Consider the following 14171-nt stretch of genomic DNA (forward strand, 5'->3'; position numbering starts at 1 on the left):
TGAAATGGATGCAATGGATGCAACATTGTGTATTACAACTATACTTAAAACTATACTTCAATAAAAGTAAAATAAAAATACTGCTGATCCTTGAACAACATGGGTTTGAAATGCGCAGGTCCACTTATACATTTTCTTTTCAATAAATATAGTATAGTATTATAAATGTATTTTCTCTTCTTTTTAATTTTCTTAATAAAATGTTCTTTCCTCTAGCTTTTTTATTATAAAAATATAGTATATAATACATATATGTAAAATATATGATAATTGACTATTTATGTTATTGGTAAGGCTATTATTTTTTTAGGGAGTCAAAAGTTTTCTTACTGTGCAGGGCTAGAGGAGAGGGTTGGTGCCCCTAACCCTTGCGTTATTGAAGGGTCAACAGTACTCATGATTTGCTTGTGTACAGGTAGTCAAGCTTCTGAATGCTTGGCAACTTTTTTTTTTTTTTTTCCCAGAGAGAGAAAGAGAGAGAGAGAGAGAGAGAGCCCTCAAGTACACACCAGCGGGGGAGGGACAGAGAGAGAGGGAGAAATAATCCCAAGTAGGCTCCACACTATCAGCACAGAACCAGACATTGGGCTCAAACCCAAAAACTATGATACCATGACCTGAGCTGAAATCAAGAATCAAAAGCTTAATAAACTGAGCCACCCAGATGCCCAGTTTGGCCACTTTTAATAACAGTCAGGACTATACCTACTAAGCTCCAAAGAGTAATCCTATGGACTGCTCTCCGGAGCATTCTAAGGGGTGACAGACACATTCTAACAGAACCCATTTTGATTATAATTGCTGCAGTCCCCTAATTGTGAGGTTTATTGTCTTCCCAAACCTCTCTTTCCAAAAAGTGCCAAAAGCTACAACCCTTCACTTTTCCTTAGGCTATGAATCCTCCCCTTCTCTATACTGGCTCCAGAGAGGAAAAGACATTAAGAGCTTGCATTTGTTTGGCAAGATTTTATATTCCTATCTTCATGATTACAACCACATGCTAAAAATTTGTAAGGTAATCAAAAACTGCCAAGTATTATTATCATCTATAAAAAGGTACACATCAGATGATATATTATTTTGGACATCAGGAGTGAAAACTAAGACTGTCATTATGAACATCTGTTCATTTCAATTCTCACTAACAAATTTAATGATCAAGAACTTTATGTGGCATACAACTATCTGAACCATCAATGCATTAATTCTAAACTACTTTCTTGAAAAGACCACATTTTTATCATTGTATTCTAAAACTTTGTAGTCTAGATTGGGTATGTATAACTAACTTGGGTATGGCTTCAATGAAAAATCAAATGCTAACCTAAATTTGGAAGAGCTATGTGTTAATAAATGCTGGTATTAAAAATAACCCTACTTTGGGAAAAGAAGAAAATACACAATTAATTTAAAAGGAGTATGTGAATTTAATGCTTGAACAAGTCTTACAGATCAATCCAGCCTGGTCCTTCAATTTAAACTAAAGAAAATGAAGTGTAGAAATTAATTTATCACCTCTGAAACCTGGATAAAATAAGAACCAAATTCCTGCCACAGTAGAGAAAACTAAAATCTCTAGATTACACAGAAGCAATGAGTATTAAAAGAAAATATACTCTAGATTAGTTCCCAAGAACAAAAATAAAAAACTCAATTAGAAAAGAAGGGTGATCATGCTAGCTACAATCTAAGCTCCAGACAGGTATATGGAGTGCCTTTCGAAAGCCCCTGGGCAGAATGGACAGGGTCCACACTGGCCAAGCCATCATGTCCATCGTACCAAGCTGCAGAACAAGGAGCATGTGAATGAGGTCCTACAAGGGGCCAAGTTCAAGTTCTCTGGCCACCAGAAGATCCGCATTTCCAAGAAGTTGGACTTTACTAAGTTTAATGCAGGTGAATTTGAAGGCATGGTAGCTGGCTGAAAAGTGGCTCATCCCAGATGGCTATGGGATCAAATATATCCCTAATCATAGCCTCATAGCCCCTTGGACAAATGGTAGGGTCTGCACTCAAGAAAAACTTGGCAATGCCCTCTTCCTATTCATGCCCACCAAGAAATCCTACTTTCTGTCCAGAAAGAAAGAAAGAAAGAAAGAAAGAAAGAAAGAAAGAAAGAAAGAAAGAAAGAAAGAAAGAAAAAGAAAGGAAAGGTGAGATTATTTGAAAGATGAAGATTTTTCATATTAGAGAAGCGGTCCTCAACTCTAGCTGTCTATCAGAAGAGGTATTGAGTTTTTCATTTTGTTGTGTTTTTCAAATATAGTTGCATAAATAAGCCTTTCTCTAGGCTTCATAAGAGTCTCAGAGTAGAGTTCAGTTGTGTGAACTTTATTTTTTTTTTGGAAACCATGTTATTCTAATTCATACCTAGGGATTATAATATTGGTAAGTTTGGACTTCCCATCTATACTCAAAACTGAATTATAAACAATTTAGACAGCAAAACCGTATAATGTGACAGCTCATAGGGACAGACTACAGTGAATAAAGTTTCTCATACCTTACAAAAATGCAAGCCTAAGATACTCCTTTCATTTATTCTAACTCTGGACCCTGACAAACACTTTTCCTTTTACCTGGAAAGCCCTTACTTATATCATGCCTTAGGCTGGGTAACTCCCACTTCTCAAGATACAACTCAAGTATTATCTCTCTGCAAAGCATTACTGGCCCCTGCTGCTGGCCCAGGCTAAGTTACGTTCCCATTCTCCAAACCTCTTTGCTCAGGTCTATCACAGAACATATCACACAATGTAGGACAATTTTCCTGACTCCTTTCTCAGGAGATTCTGTGATCCTCAAAGGTAGAATGTGAGCTTTCTTTTTTTTTTCATCTCTACCATATTGCAATAAAAGTTTGTCAGACCGAAGTTTGTCAGTCCATATTTGAAAACAGTATGTATAGTATTGTTCAAAATGCCTAAGCTTTTCTGGGCAAGAGACAGTCTGAAACTTAAAACTCTAGTTAACAGCAAGCAGATATGAGCAAATGTATTTTTTCTACTATGCTATTTAAGGAGTCTCTTGATTAATATTTTTTTCGTGTACTGGCTAAGCCTAAACCAATGTGCATTCATTCAGGTGGTACTCCACCAGGTACATGTCACAGTAAACATGAAAATTCTAAATTTAAAGTATTTCTCAGGGCGTCTGGGTGGCTCAGTTAGTTGATCACCCAACTCTTGATTTCAGCTCAGGTCATGAACCCAGGGCTGTGGGACTGAGCCCCACATCAGGCTCCATGCTGAGTGTGGAGCCTGCTTGGCATTCTCCCTCCCTCTGCCCCTCTCCCCAGCTTGCGCACTCTTTCTCTCTAAAAATAAATAAATTAATAATAAAACAAAACAAAACAAAATAAAATAAAACAAAATAAAAATATTTCTCTCTGTTGCCACAATTCTCTTACAAGGTTAATCTCAACACTAACAAACTATGTGCATTAAATTGGATGATAAAGGCAAAAATAAAAATCAATGCTGACTAATAGTGATCTCAAAAAAAACTAGACTGATACATAAACATGGCATTACCAGAGCGTGCTATGCCACTGTCTCTGTCTTCATTCAGCTCTCTTCCAGGCATGTCCATTGGATTGCTGTGAACTGTGAATTAAGACAAAACTGTCAGTTATAACACATACTGCTATTCAGGGTGACGCCGTTCCTTGTATATAGCAAATGAAATCATGCTTATCTTATTGCATTCCTTTATATTTTTCAATAGCATGGCACAAACCCAACACCAAGAGCTAGTACTCAGTTGAACAAGCTTTGAGATCTATGTGAAGATTTGAAATATAATATGAAAATGATACGATATCTAAAGAAGCAAAGGAAGACTAAAAGGAAGATATTCACAATACACTATTAAATGACCAAAAAGCATGCTACTAAACAATAAGAATGATGGTCCTGGCAGTAAGTGATGGGTATACAATGGTTTGCTTTACTATTCTGCCTATATTAATGTATGTTTAAAATTTCTTCATAATAAAAATTTTAAGAAAACTGGAATAGTATGATCCCAATTTTGTTTTTTGTAAAGATTAATTCTAGCTGACACAATGGCTAATATATATTTTTTTGCCTATTTTATAAATTTTCTGTAATAAATTTGTACTGTTCCTGCCTCATATTTATAAGGAATATAAATATTAATTAAAACAAGAAGTCAGATACAACTCCCTGAATACAGAGGCATGACCATACACTATAATCATCAATGTAATGATATAAACAAATACACTCACATACACCTTTTACAGATCAATATAATGGTGCTTGTTCATCTAAATCTTAGCTCCAAGAAAAATCGTTCTTATGAAATAATGTAGATCAGAAATTTTAAAATAATAAGATAGGATATTTTCTGCAATTGGTGAACTATAAGTACAAAAGCTACTCAACCATGGAAACAAGAGAGTGTCAAATTAGAAATTCTAGCTGTTATTATAAGAAATAATGTTCATAGTAAAATTTGGTTTAGGATTCTAAAGTTAAAATCTTTATTACATAATGAGATATGAAATAACAAACTAAAGTTTCATGAAAATGTCAATTCCACTGATAGCTGAAAGTTTCTGGAAACTTTTAAGAACATATTCAGTGAAAAGGAATTAAGTTCTCAGCTCAAAAATGTTTTCTTAACTACACCCTCCCCAAATGCATTTATCTACTCTCTTGTTTCCACAGCTAAACTACAGATTCTAGCCACTGGGGCACACCAACTAGTCTACCCACACAGCACATCGCAAACCTGCAAAGAAAGAGGCGCTCCTGATCAGGCGGAGCGGACCCTGTTCAGAGAATGCCCGCCTGGGGCTGCAGAACTGTGAAAGACCTACATGGCAAAAACGTAAAATACATATGAAAGAAGGCTGTTAGAGAAGCCATAAAGCGTCAGGAATAAAGGGTGAGCTTAGGCAGCACAAACGCACAGCAAGAGATATGGATGGAAACTTTTAAACTAAGTAAGAATAATTCAAACAGGGTTCCCTTCTTCGAAACAGGATGGTTTTCTTCTGGTCACAGCTGATGTCAAACGTAACAATTTCATGCCTATTTACTAATAAATCTGTATATATAATAATAAAAATAACCTTCCACTATACAAGGTAGAGTTTTTTAAATGTTCAATCTTTTCTAATCTAAAACAATGTTTTTAAAGATTCAAAAAAGCACAGTAACATTATCTATAAAATGTGATATTTGCCAAATAAATTTATCTTTTAAAAAGTCAGTTTTAAGACTACAGCATTCTCCTGTCACTGTCATAAGGAGAAAACCACCTAAGTGCTTGGCTGAAGAAAGAGAACACAACATACAACAAAGCAGAAAAGAGATTTACTGGCAAAACAGGTATGAAACTTGTTTTTCCCTAACCTAGTAAAGCTACAAAGTAACTAACTTTGGAAGAAACCAAAGTTCCTAACCCAAGGGTCAGCCACAATGGAAGGAGGAACACCAACGCACCCATTAGGGCCAGACTCCCAGCTGTCCACAAGGCATGGCTGCCACACACTGGACCAAATGAAGATAACAATGTCTAAAGACCCCAAAGGGGCAACATTATAGCCGGGAAGCAAGCAGTTGAGTCACCTGTTAATGCTTAATCAAGATGGCCTAAAGAGTCACCTAGGAGGTTTACCTAGGAAAGTAATAGGGGGCTTTCTGTTCTAAAAAGAAACAAATGTATTTTTCAAATTTGCTAATAGATATTTTTCAATAACAAAAATTTCTAAAATTATAGTACATGTGAAGGCAATCCTTCTCTAGTCACTTCAAAACTTACCTAATGTCTTTAAACTCCTTCTCTACCTAGCACCTCCTTCCTTACTCTCAGGGTATGCGACTTTGTCTCTCACAAGTATGCAGATGCAGATGCGTATGTGTGCACACACACAGATTTCACCAGACAGGAACTCTTCCTTTCCTACCCCCCTAACTCCAAACTTAATCAAACACTGACCCACCTGCCTCCTTGATGCCAGAGCAGTAACAACAGGAAACATTATTCAAACCTTACTGTGTGCTAGGAACTTATTCAGTGAAAAATCCTGGGAAGCTCCTCCCTCCCTTCCAAAGCAAATTCTTCTATGTCAGATAGTACCTTCAAAAACCTTGCTTTACCGAGTAAGTACCACTTCTATCTCTAACCTTACCCTCCTTATAATCTATTCCATCAACATTTAAACACAGACAAAATTATTCTCTCCATATATCTAATCCTATATAATAGTTCAATAGTTCTTAAAATGTGGCCTAAGGACTCCTTGGGTCCCTGCAACCTTTCAGGGAGTCTGTGTAAAACTAGATTTTCTTAATACACTTCAACTAAAACAACATATTACAAGAGAATGAATGTTGAAGCAGATAGGAGAATACAGGCAATATTCTATTAAGCCAGAAATTAAAGAGATTTGCAAAAATGTAAAACAATGCCACTGTTCTTCATTAATTTTACTTGGAAAATAATCATTTCACAACATATTTACATTAACATGAAAAAGGATGTTAGTATTTTTTAATAAATTAATAAATGTTTAAAAATCTTGTTTCAATTTTTAATACAGTATATTATCAACAAATGTAACCCACAAAAACAAAAACTCTCTGTGGTCCTCAATAATTTCTAAGTGTGTAAAGGGGTCTTGAGACCAAAAAGAGTCACTGATTAAATCTTGGAAAAAAGTCTAACTTCTGAGTCTCTCCTCAACTCTGGCTTCTATTCTCCCCACTGAAACTGCTCAAGTAGGACACTAAAAGCCTTCTTATTGATTAATGCAGTCCATTCTATCTTATTATTACCTTATAGCATATGTGATGTTAAATTACACTTTGAACTTTCCCCTCACAGTTCACAATGATAACATACTAAGTTTTCTTCTTAATCTTCTTTATGTGTTTCTCTTCACCTACTCTGTCTTTAACCCAGCATTTCCCAGGGTTTCATCTTCAACAATCTTGCCTTCTCATTCTTTAACAGTTCCTAGGTCATCTCATTCATTCTCATGCTTTTACTTACCATTTACATACTAATGATTCATAATTCATGGCAGACACAGCTAACTGTCTAACAAAGAACTGTGTTCTCCCTTCTACTGTATCAAGTAGTTTGTGGGAAGCAGCTGCCCAGCTAGGGATCATATTTCTCAAATCTCCTTATACGTATGTGAGGCCATGTGATTAGTTACCACTAATGGAATGTCAACAAAACTGATGTATGTCACGTTCAGGCTGAGGTTAATTATGAAATCGAGTGCCTTTTCCATTCTCAATTCCTTTCCACTGGCTTAGTGCAGCTGAGCACAACCTTGGAAACCACACAATGAAGAAGGTAGAATTCTAAGAAGGAAGGAACTCTAAAACATTGCTTGGAGAAAAACTGTTAATCAATGATGAACACCCTTTCGAACTCCACATGGCTGAAAAAAAACCCCTATTGCTTTGAAGTTATTATACATCCATGGATTTTTGTTACAGCATCTACCACTACATCTACTAACTAACTAACCATAATGGATATCTTTACTTGAACACTCAACCAATACCTCCATTCCAATATACCTAAACCTAAAATCACCAATTCTTAATTTCTTCTGATTCTCCCAATAAATGGCACTAATACCCAAGCATTTATACAACCAGATAGCAAAGTGCCACCCTTGCTTCCTTCTTTTTCCTCCCCCACTCCATCTAATTACCAAGTCAAGTCCTATCCACTCTTTCCCATAATGAACCCCTCAAAAACACTCTACCTCACTGGCACAATCTTACTCTAGGTCTCCTTCTCTGTCACTTGGATTATCATAAGCAGCCTTCTTATATAGATCTTTTCTTCAATCCCATTGGTTCACTTGAATCCTTTCCCACTGCAATCAATACTCTTACAGATATAAATCTAATCCAATCATATTTCTATATCCTGACAACTCCTCTGTGGTGGCCTTGAGAATACATTGCAAAGACCTCCAGCTATAAGGACTATAATTGACTAAGTACCTAAGCTACTGCATTCTGAAATCTATTGTGATGTTTGAGCAAGGCCACATAACCTATAGGCTGCTCCTAGTCAGTAACTGAACACAGGAAGAATAGTAAGACAGGCACATTTTGGCAATACGTGGGTCACTTTTGACACCAAACTTTGACTCAAAGACTTGTCAATGGCCTTACCAAACCTTCCTTGGATTGCATGGTAGGATAGGACACTTCCATTTAATCTTCTGTTCTCTTTCATTTGGGGTCAACATTTGTATCACAATCTGAGGGCTTTCTCAACCTTTCCCAGTTCCTTCCTCTTTTTCTCTCACATAGTCATTTCCCCTAATAATATCCTTGCATATTTAATCATGTCTTGGCACCTGTTAAAAAACAGGTGGAGCACCCAAAGTAACATACATACCCTCACTGCTACCCAACTGCTTACAACCTATATCCAAATTGCTCAGTAAGTCCCACAGTGCCTTCTGTGATCTACCTCCTACTTCTTGATTTAACCTCCTTTACTCCTATTCTTGGCTCCATCAACACTGACTTATACACATTCTTTCTTCATGCCATCATCTCTTGCTCCTAGGCCTTTGCAAATACTATTATGCTTTTTCCTAGAACATTTCTATCTAAACATAAGGCTAATCCATCAAGGTTAAGTCTCACTTCTTCAAGGAAGTCTTCTGGGACTCTCTAGGACTGAATTAGGTACTTCTCATTTCTACCACACGTGCTCTTTAACATGTCCAAAAATTAACTGTAGTATACTGTAATTGTTGTATTATTTGTGTGATTCCCACTAACTATAATTACCAAATACGTTGAGGCAGGAATTGTGTCTGGTTTACCACTGTATCCTTAGGGCCTAGCAGAATCCTTAGCAGGTAATAGGTGCTTGATAAGTATTTGTTGATTAACTAAAAATGTAAAGAAAATAAGAGATGGTCCTCAAATATCCTTAATTCACAATTATAAATGTGCAAGTTAAAGTCACTCATTATTTAAAGTCTATACTTTGTTAAATGGATTAATTTCCTATCCTACATTAAAACACAGAAGATGAGTATATCTAGCATCTATAAGGTAATTTACCAGTTATAAGTGATAATAGATTTGTATTATTAAAATAAACAGCTTTTAATTAACATCTTAAGCTTTGAAAAGTGTCAAATTATAAGGACAAAAGATTCATTTATTTCCCTGTCACATTTTTACTTTCTTAAAACCAATAAAATAATCAAGTGAGTTAAGAAAAAGCAGAACTACTCTATTTTTCTAAAAAATATGCAAACTTTCTAAAGTACATGCCTTTCACTGTAACTAGCCCATACTATGTGCTAAATAAATGGTTGCTCATTTGAATAAACAGGAATTATGGAAAATAATAGAATACAATACGGTTCAAGTTGGAAGAAAAACTTTTCTACTTATATATATATAACTAATATTTATTAAAATTAATTTCAAATAAAAATTCTCACTAAATAGAGAGTAAGAGAAATATTTCTCCTAGTCTAAATGCTGTCCACATTCTGGGATACTATAATATTTTATGCACCAGAAATATGGTCAGCAGCAACTCAGATGAGCTTTCTAGGGTAAAACAAAAGGCAAGAAATTTTAGGAACAGTCTGTTGAAATTAAATAACAATAACAATCAACTATCTGAATTATTAAATAAGCTGTTACTTTAATAAATCTTTTAAGGAACATCACATTTGAATATCTGCCCATATATGTGAATTCAGGTCACAAAATGAGCACCATTTTAAAATTACTTCTATGGTTAGGGAAGAGACAAGGGACAAGGGACAAGGACAAGGGAATAATAGTCTTCCTCAGCTGAAATATTCAAAAAAGCTGGTAAAGACTTTTTATATCAGTAACAGTGCCTTTCAAAGATGCATCAAAGTTAAAAACAAAAAACAAATCAGATAATCAGATATATCTTTAAGTTTTCTTTTTTCATATACAAAATAAATATTCAAATATATAAAAATTATGTTTTCAAATAATACAAATGTTATACATATTTGCAATTTAAATGCCTTTTCCACTTCTAGTATGTCAAACTCTGTGGTCTTATAAAAGATCTACATTATTAAGACGTAAGTGCAAATCCCTGTTATAGTGTTAACCTTATTTAAAACTTATAAAACCAAAGGAATAATTTACCTATATTTCCAAGGAGTCCATTAATAACTGTGTTACTATCAGCCTTCAATGTACTGTTGTCTTGATTGATGAATTCAAGACTGTCTTGCAGGCTAAGGGAAGAGAAACAATAAACTGCAAATTCATTTTATACAATGAAATTTAAAGCGTCTAACAGTTTTTTAAGTTTTAAGTATTTGTAATAGGACTATAAAGTACCTAATCATTTAGATCAGGGGTTGGCAAACTATACGTTGAGGGCTAAATCCAGCCTGCTGCCTGTTTTTTTTTTTTTTTTTTTAAACTTTTTTTCAACGTTTATTTATTTTTGGGACAGAGAGAGACAGAGCATGAACGGGGGAGGGGCAGAGAGAGAGGGAGACACAGAATCGGAAACAGGCTCCAGGCTCTGAGCCATCAGCCCAGACCCTGACGCGGGGCTCGAACTCACGGACCGCGAGATCGTGACCTGGCTGAAGTCGGACGCTTAACCGACTGCGCCACCCAGGCGCCCCCTGCCTGTTTTTGTAAATAAAGTTTTACTGGAACACAGCCATGCCCATTCATATACGTACTGTGTATGGCTGTTTTAATGTTACAATGGTAGAGCTAAGAAACCAGACATACTGTCTGGCCTACAAAGCTAAAATTATTTACTATTAAGGCCTTTACAGAAAAAGATTACTGACCCAAATTTAAATTGTAAAGTTTCCCCTCATATCTTGGACCTGACATTAGTTTTGAAACTTCTGGCAGGAAAAAAAGACAAAAAAGGAAAAAGAATCCACCAAATATACAAAAAATATCTTCAGTTCACACATTATAAATGAACTGTATTACTCCTGTCCATAAATTACTCAGAATAACAGAAATAAAATTACTTTATGCTTTTAGTACAAAGTATCTGTCCTAAGAACCATCAATAAAAAATTAGAAAACATGAAGAAAGTGAGAAGACTACAGCTAAAATCAGTGATTCCAATACAGGATCTCTAATTTCTACTTTAGTGTTTAATTGTTGAAAATTAGCACTTTTATCATCAGTATTTTTTAAGCATCCAAAATACAGTGAAATACATCTTTCCTTTTCCTTTCTTCCTAAAAGAAAAGCTAATAAAGAGCTACAGGTATTAGAACCTTAGCTAATAAAACACCTGAAAAGTCTTTAGGAACATTTACAATTAATGGAATCTTTTGAGAATTTTTCTAGTTTTGAGTAAACTCCTTACTACCTCCTGTTGCTTCTGACTTTGGGTATCCCTCAGACCTTTGCTTAGCCAGAGTTCTGATATGGTCCCTGCAGAATCCATCACTGTGGTCCACTAACATCTCATCCTAGCCCCAGTTCTTCATTTACTAGGTCTGGCAGGTAGTCCAAGAATCTGATATCATATGTGCCTCTGTTTCAGCTTTACTATTCCATTTTTTTTTAATCCAAGTTAGTTAACATACAGTGTAGTCTTGGCTTCAGGAGTAAAAGAACCTAGTGATTCATCTCTTACATATGACACCCAGTGCTCTTCCCAAAAAGTGCCCTCCTTAATGCCCATCACCCTTTTAGCCCATGCCCCCACTCACCCAACTCCCCTCCAGCAACCCTAAGTTTGTTCTCTGTATTTAAGAGTCTCTTATGGCTTGCTTCCCTCTGTTTTTATCTTATTTTTCCTTCCCTTCCCCTATGTTCATCTGTCATGTTTCTCAAATTCCACATATGAGTGAAATCATAATATCTGTCCTTCTCTTATTTCACTTAGCATAATATCCTCTAGTTCCATCCACATTGTTGCAAATGGCAAGATTCCATTCTTTGGAATGGAACGCACGCACACACACACACCACATCTTCATTATCCATCTGTCAGTTGATGGACATTTGGGCTTCTTCCGTGATTTAGCTACTGTTGATAGTGCTGCTATAAACATCGGGGTGCCTATGTCCCTTCAAATCAGCACTTTTGTATCCTTTGCATAGATTGCTAGCAGTACAATTGCTGGGTCGTAGGGTAGGTCTATTTTTAATTTTTTGAGGAACCTCCATACTGTTTTCCACAGTGGCTGCACCAGTTTGCATTCCTACCAACAGTACAAAAGGGTTCCCCTTTCTCTGCATCCTTGACAACATCTGTTGTTTCCTGAATTAATTTTAGCCATTCTGACAGGTGTGAGATGGTATCTCATTATGGTTTTGATTTGTATTTCCCTAATGATGAGTGATGTTGAACATCTTTTCACATCAATGGAACAGAATAGAGAACCCAGAAAAAGACCCACAATACACAGCCAACTAATCTTCCACAAAGCAGGAAAGAGTAACCAATGGAAAAAAGACAGTCTCTTCAGCAAATGGTGTTGGTAAAACTGGACAGGGACATACAGAAGAATGAAACTGGACCACTTTCTTACACTATACACAAAAATAAATTCAAATTAGATGAAAATCCTAAATGTGAGACAGGAAACCATCAAAATCCTAGAGGAGAAAAAAGGCAGCAACCTCTTTGACTTCAGCTGCAGCAACTTCTTCCTTGACACGTCTCCGGAAGCAAAGGGAATAAAAGCAAAAATGAACTACTGGGACCTCATCGAGATACAAAGCTTCTGCACAGTGACGGAAACAAGCAGCAAAACTAAAAGGCAACCAAAAGAATGAGAGAAGGTATTTGCATATGACATATCAGGTTCACTACCCTAATCCTGGCATTAACAACTTGTAGTATCCTTGTACTCCACCACGGCTTACCTAGGCCACTCCTGATTGCAGAGTTAATTCTACAGGGGACCTGAAAACTAAAGACCACAACATACAGGTGCTAACTCAGCATGGCACTACAGAACGGAAAATCAGTATCTCATCCTAACATGGAAATGCAGTCAACATTTTACTTCCAGATATAGCTTCCAGAAGCAAATTAGAGAAAAGAGAAAGTACATTTCCTATTCTTCAACTAAACTAAAATGAGAAGTAATCTGGACTCCATACAGAGTGGCTCAATGAATGAAAAACAAGCCAGAGACTCACTTCAGTTTTAAGGATGATATAGGCTCAATGTGAAGGGATAGAATAAGATACTCCAGGTAAATGGAAATCAGAAAAGAGCAGGAATAGCTATACTTATATCAGAAAGAAGACTTTAAGCTAAAAAGAGTAACAGGAGACAAAAATGGTCATATAATGATAAAAGGAGCAATTCATCAAGAAGACACAACACATAACAATCATGCACTCAACACCAGAGAACCTAAACAGATTCATTTGCCAAATACTAACAGATCGGAAGAGACAATGATGCAATAATTAGTAAAGGACTACTTTCAACAACAAATAGTTCATCCAGACAGAAAATCAACAAAGAAATTTGGGACGTGAACCATACCTTAGGCTAAATGGAACCAAACAGATATATAAATATAGATACAGATAAAACAGTCTATCCACAGGGAAAGCTGAAAAATTCAGAATATGGGGAGATTAAAAAACATGCTCCTGAACAACTAATGGGTCAAAGAAGAAATCAAAAAGTAAATTAAAAAAATACTCTGAAACAAATAAAAATGGAAGCACAGCATATCAAAACTTGTTAGAAGTGCTGCAAAAGCACTTAAAACAGGGCAGTTATAGTGATAAATGCTTACAGTAAGAAGCTAGAAATATCTCAAATAACCTTGATTTACACCTCAAAAACCCAGAAAAAAAGCCCAAAGTTAGGAAGGAAATAAAGATCAGACGGGAAATGTATGAAAGAGAACAAAGAAAAAAAATTTAAAGATCAGTTTAACTAAGGGCTAGTTTTCTAAAGAGACAAAATCAACAAACCTTTAGCCAGACTAACTCAAAAAAAAAAAAGAGAGAGAGAGAGAGAGAGAGAGAGGACTCAAATAAATGAAACCAGATATGAAAGAGACATTACACTGATACCAAATAAAAAGGGATCATGAAACTACTTATCAACAATTACATGCTAACAAAATGCGTAACCTATAAAAAATGGATAAATCCCAAGACTGAATATACAACCTACCAAG

General features: G+C 35.8%; 1 protein-coding gene across 5 annotated transcripts in view; it reads right to left on the reverse strand.

Moving 5' to 3' along the window:
- FNIP1 (folliculin interacting protein 1) overlaps nt 1-14171 on the reverse strand; it is a 146019-nt gene that overhangs the window by 41811 nt on the left and 90037 nt on the right. For 3 of the 5 annotated variants that reach the window (XM_045488024.1, XM_045488008.1, XM_045488041.1), the window contains 3 exons: nt 10170-10261; nt 4759-4842; nt 3534-3605 (listed from right to left, as the gene is read on the reverse strand). In XM_045488024.1, coding sequence (XP_045343980.1) covers nt 3534-3605; nt 4759-4842; nt 10170-10261 — 248 coding nt within the window. The remainder of the gene's footprint in view (nt 1-3533; nt 3606-4758; nt 4843-10169; nt 10262-14171) is intronic. The other 2 variants (XM_045488018.1, XM_045488032.1) reach the window with 1 other exon arrangement.

Source organism: Leopardus geoffroyi, chromosome A1 (assembly GCF_018350155.1).
Source record: "Leopardus geoffroyi isolate Oge1 chromosome A1, O.geoffroyi_Oge1_pat1.0, whole genome shotgun sequence".
Classification (NCBI taxonomy): Eukaryota; Metazoa; Chordata; class Mammalia; order Carnivora; family Felidae; genus Leopardus; species Leopardus geoffroyi.